Genomic DNA, 4,585 nt, shown 5'->3' with positions numbered 1-4,585 from the left:
GTTAAGACATCTTAACTTTTAAAGCATGTAACTTTGTCTTATATTATTGATATAGTCTGATATGATTTCTAATTGATTTAAAATTATTCTACATTTAAAACTTCTATTAAAATCTTATCAAATCATATGATAGAATAAATAGTTTCATATAAAAAATACAATCATTAAAAATATCTATTAATAATCTTCATAATATCACATTTAATATTTAAAGGAAATTTTTCATATTTTGTGAAGGGTTTTATATATAAGTCCCACGCCAATCTCAAAACTCCTAAAACAAATTAGATACTTAAAAAACCACCAAAGAACCAAAAGAACTAATAATCATAAATTGCAAATCTTTCTGAACCTCAATTGAATGTGCATAAACCAGCGAACTAAGAAACATCACACCCTCAAAACTACCCGAATTCCTTCTTTTATCCCAATATAGTAGTACTCTAAACTTTGGAAAGCACTGATACATGCATACAAAACTAGCTCCTGAACAATATTCAGGCATTGTTGGACGGATCAAATAACTGAACCCTCATATTACCAAATGTTCCATTCAAACTGTCTTGGTTTTTGTGGCCTTTTTCCTCGCTTGTCTCCTGGGCAATGAGTTCTTCATACCAATAAAAAACAGCAGTGCCCCAAATAATGCCAAATTCTACAAAAACAAAAACAAAAAAGAAAGATTAATTAACAATTTAACAGGAAAAAGGATTGAACACCCCCCCCAACACCCCCCCACCCTTCTCTTCCTCAGCATCTCCACTTGACAAACCATTTCAAAAGGCACAAAGATTCTAACCTGTGTAAACTTCAGAAAATGTTGAGTATACTCTTTCTGCTCAACATCGTAGTTATAGAAATCATACAATATAGGAGTAGCAAATGCCTGATGCAGAAGCTGTGCAAGACAATAACAAACACATCAATTTTTTCAATTCTGGTTGATCTGGCAGTACAAAACAGGGAGAGGTGTGCAAAGATATACAAACCAGAAGATAAGCTCCAAGGGAGCTGCCAAAGATGAAAAGAAGACCTCCAAGGCCCTTCAATACTATTGCAGCAGCCACTAAATGTTTAATCTGGCAATAACAAATCCAACAGTCAGAATTGAGTTGTTTTTTATTTTAATAAAAAACAAAATGGCAAAGCAAAATAAAATTATCAAGTAATCTCTACAGTAATAAGAAATGAATGCATTTCTTACTTGAACTTCCGGCACTTGCAACCCAGAATGAGTTGACACGTGATCTAAGAAAACGTTGAATTTCGGTCTCAGATACTTTGCTGCCGGCCCACCATCAACACCAAAATCATTGAACCTGAAAGAGGAAACAACAAATTCAATCAAAACCAAGCACAGATATTTTATACAAGTCTTGATACTGATAGTATCCAGCTGGACTAGAGCACTAGAGGGTTCTCTCCAGCTGGCAGCTGGAATTGTTTATTTAACCATACTGGAAATTTTTGGCTGTTCAGTTCACCATCAACCTATATCCCAAAAAACCACTAACCCAGTCGGCACAACAAAATTCATTATCCCTTACCAAAAACAAATACCATCTATAATTAATAATGAAAGAGCTATCAAATACAGTGTGTAAACAAAAAGGTGGAAGAATGTGCCTTTGACAGGAAATTCACCCTACACCCTACTGTCAAGTAAAGACATGCAATGCCAGACCACGACTGTCAGCAACTTAAGACCTTGAAAAAGTATTGCATAGAGAATGAGCCAAGTGCATGCATTAGGCGAGCTCCCAGTTTGAAAACTGCATCTTATGTCAGGCTACTTACAGAGCAGCACTGGCAGATTCTGCTTTAAAATATCACAAAATTTCTTTGAGCCAGTTGAAAAACTTGGGCAGGTTCAACTGTATTGCAAAGATTACTAACAAAAAGAATCCATTGGGCCAATCTAAAAACCCACTATCATATTGGAAAGATAATACCTTCCACAAGGTCAACCACAACCTGTTTGAATTGCTCTCCACAATGTCATGTATGGGGTTCTGTATTATTTGTTACATAACTCTTTATACATAGGAACAGTTCATTTCAAACATCCAACTTATACAATATAAATAATAAACACACTTAACAAGAACAAGTCACATTGTATAGAGAAAAAAACAGTACTAAAAATAGGATGAATGTTCTTTGGGACTTTTTGATAGACCATCCATTCCAATCTTCGACACCAACAATGGATGGTCTAACCAAAAACTCCAAAGAACAGAAGTTTTCCAAACCAAGTATACAATCAAATACAGAGGCCTAAAAACTTAAAAAGCATGGACACAAACACGGACACAACAACCTAGCAATTTTTGAAATATTAGGGCACAGCACGGTGGAGATCCAACAAGTAATTGATTATTTAATGTCTTTAGGTGTATTTTATTTAATTTTTAAGTATATTTTATATTTATGTTAAGTTTTCAAAATAAGTAACAAACTATCAAAATCTATAGAAACGTATCTAAGATATTCTTTTAAATAAAAATTTCAAATTTTCCCCCCAAAACACTGAAGACGCATCCAAGAGTGTTCCAGAAATAGACGCACCAGAGATTTTGGAGTGTTTGTGCTTCTCAACTAACAACTTTAATGCATAATATCATCAACAAGGTTAATATACTACTGCTAAACATTAATACCATTTCTGATCCACTTAGGTTGCTGTCTAAGGGAAAAGTAGATAAATCTCAGCATGCAAATCATATTAATCCAAGTTACAGCTAAGGCAAATCTATCAGTCCAATAGATAAACATTCAATGACTGCCTAGGTAGGGAAGAGGCCTAATAAAGACTTCAAGATACCCAAAAAAAAAAAAATTAATAAGGACTCAAACCCAATCTTATAGTCAATTTCTCTACTCCCCATTACCAACAAAAGGGTTAATAACATAACCACAAATGAGGAATCAGTGTCAATCACCAAGTATTTGGTATAAATGGTCTACTCAATTAACTTTTTCTTACTGTCACCAAAAGATTTGTAATGGCTAAGTTGTGGTCTTATTGTGATCTAATCATAACATGCAATCCTGATCAACCTAGTGAATGACCAAGCTACCAGTCAGTCAGACTGTAAATTTCATCTATGTCAACTAATAACTTCAAGTGGCTTTCTGCAATTTCCAAAAAAAAAAAATATGGGACAATTCCATTTACAATTACCCACCAAATTCTCAATACATTTCCCAAACCATCAAACAATTGTTTTTCCAAAAAAAAAAACACACAACCCAATACAAGAAACATCATTGAAAATATGAATCTTAGCAAACCAAAAACCGCCATGAGAGTCTATCATGGCAAACACCTAGTCAGGCCTTCTGAAGCAAACATTTAAAAACCTATTAAACATAAACACTGCTTAACCTTACAAGATCTACTTATTTAAGCACTTTATAATTGCACAATCACTAAACATCAAAAATACAAACGCTCTTGTTGCTATAAATGAAACCCAAAATTAAATAAAACAAAAAATTAGTTAGCTGTTTCTAAAGTCAAAATCACTAAGCAAAGAAGCAAAATTTACACTCATCTAGTTCTATAATAAAATTTTAAACATTCCAGTATATATCTGGTTCTTAATTCATCAAAAAAAATGGGATCAAACTTTCAAATATACCAGATCCAATAGATTCAAAGTTTAAAGTAGCACAAGCAAGCATACACTAAAACCAGTAACGAAAACCCTAGATTTTCCACCTTACTAACTCTAATGCCCAAAAAAAAAAGCCCAGTACACCGTTTCTCAAAAAAAAAAAAAATACAAAACCTTTTAGTTCCCGAGAAAAAACAGAAGCCCAAAAAACGCAAAAACAGAAAGAAACAACACTGAATATCAGAGTCAAACGCGTTTTCACTTCAAAGTAGCCGCATTAGAGTAGGTTAAGTAGAAAAACTCCCACTTTCCCGACTCCCAAACACAGGAAAACTCAGAGATCCAACTTTAAAAGTTTTTCAGCCACTGTCTTTTTCCCCACAGTTTCTCAGCAGCCAAACAGAGTAACAACATCACAGTTCCACGACAGCAAAAACAACAAACATCAAAAGAAGAAAAAGAGCAGATCCAAGGGCTTACTCTTGATAAGCAGCGAGAATGAAGACCGAAGCAAAGAGCACTCTCCCAACAAACGAAACGAAGGCCATGGCTGTACGGACAACAATTCAAAAAAACACAAAGAAAACAGAGATTCGAAACTTGTTGGTGGCTCGAGAGTGTGTTGTAACACAAAGAGAAAATAAAACCAAAGACACAGAGATATAAGGAGCAAAACAAGGAACGACGTCGTACGATATTTAAAGAGAGAGAGAGAGAGAGTGACTTTTTTTTTTGTGTTTTTCGCTTTTGCCGGCTAAATTGGGTCTGAAATTTTCGGCTATACCGCTCTCTCACCGAGTTTAACTTTAATTTAAATATAAATATTTAAAAAAAATTAAAAGTCTATGAACTGGTTAGGCGTACTCGCGGGTGTGTAGGAAATAGGTGTGAACTCGCTGTGACTGGGTGGCGGTGATTTATTAGCCTTGGGTTACACGTATGGTTAGCCAATGGGGTTTGTTGGG

The 4,585-nt window shown here is 34.6% G+C and overlaps 1 protein-coding gene across 1 annotated transcript; it reads right to left on the bottom strand.

Moving 5' to 3' along the window:
* Positions 1–308: 308 nt before the first annotated feature.
* LOC111993885 (uncharacterized) lies at positions 309–4,383 on the bottom strand. Its single transcript, XM_024025714.2, has 5 exons — positions 4,101–4,383; positions 1,205–1,319; positions 990–1,079; positions 800–898; positions 309–655 (listed from the first exon to the last, which is right to left on the bottom strand). The coding sequence occupies exons 1-5, from the start codon at positions 4,166–4,168 to the stop codon at positions 554–556; spliced, it is 474 nt and encodes a 157-aa protein (XP_023881482.1). The 5' UTR covers positions 4,169–4,383; the 3' UTR covers positions 309–553.
* Between the last annotated feature and the right edge of the window lie 202 nt (positions 4,384–4,585).

This window comes from Quercus suber, unplaced genomic scaffold, assembly GCF_002906115.3.
Source record: "Quercus suber isolate HL8 unplaced genomic scaffold, Cork oak 2.0 scaffold_955, whole genome shotgun sequence".
NCBI classification, from domain to species: domain Eukaryota; kingdom Viridiplantae; phylum Streptophyta; class Magnoliopsida; order Fagales; family Fagaceae; genus Quercus; species Quercus suber.
This window is presented reverse-complemented; position numbering and strand designations above follow the sequence as displayed.

Excerpts from the sequence above, each read along its gene's own strand:
- LOC111993885 (XM_024025714.2), bottom strand. The coding sequence starts at position 4,168 with ATGGCCTTCGTTTCGTTTGTTGGGAGAGTGCTCTTTGCTTCGGTCTTC. Across the intron at positions 899-989 it reads CCCTTGGAGCTTATCTTCTG|CTTCTGCATCAGGCATTTGC; the intron begins GTTTGTATATCT and ends TGTCTTGCACAG. Across the intron at positions 656-799 it reads ATTTTCTGAAGTTTACACAG|AATTTGGCATTATTTGGGGC; the intron begins GTTAGAATCTTT and ends TTGTTTTTGTAG.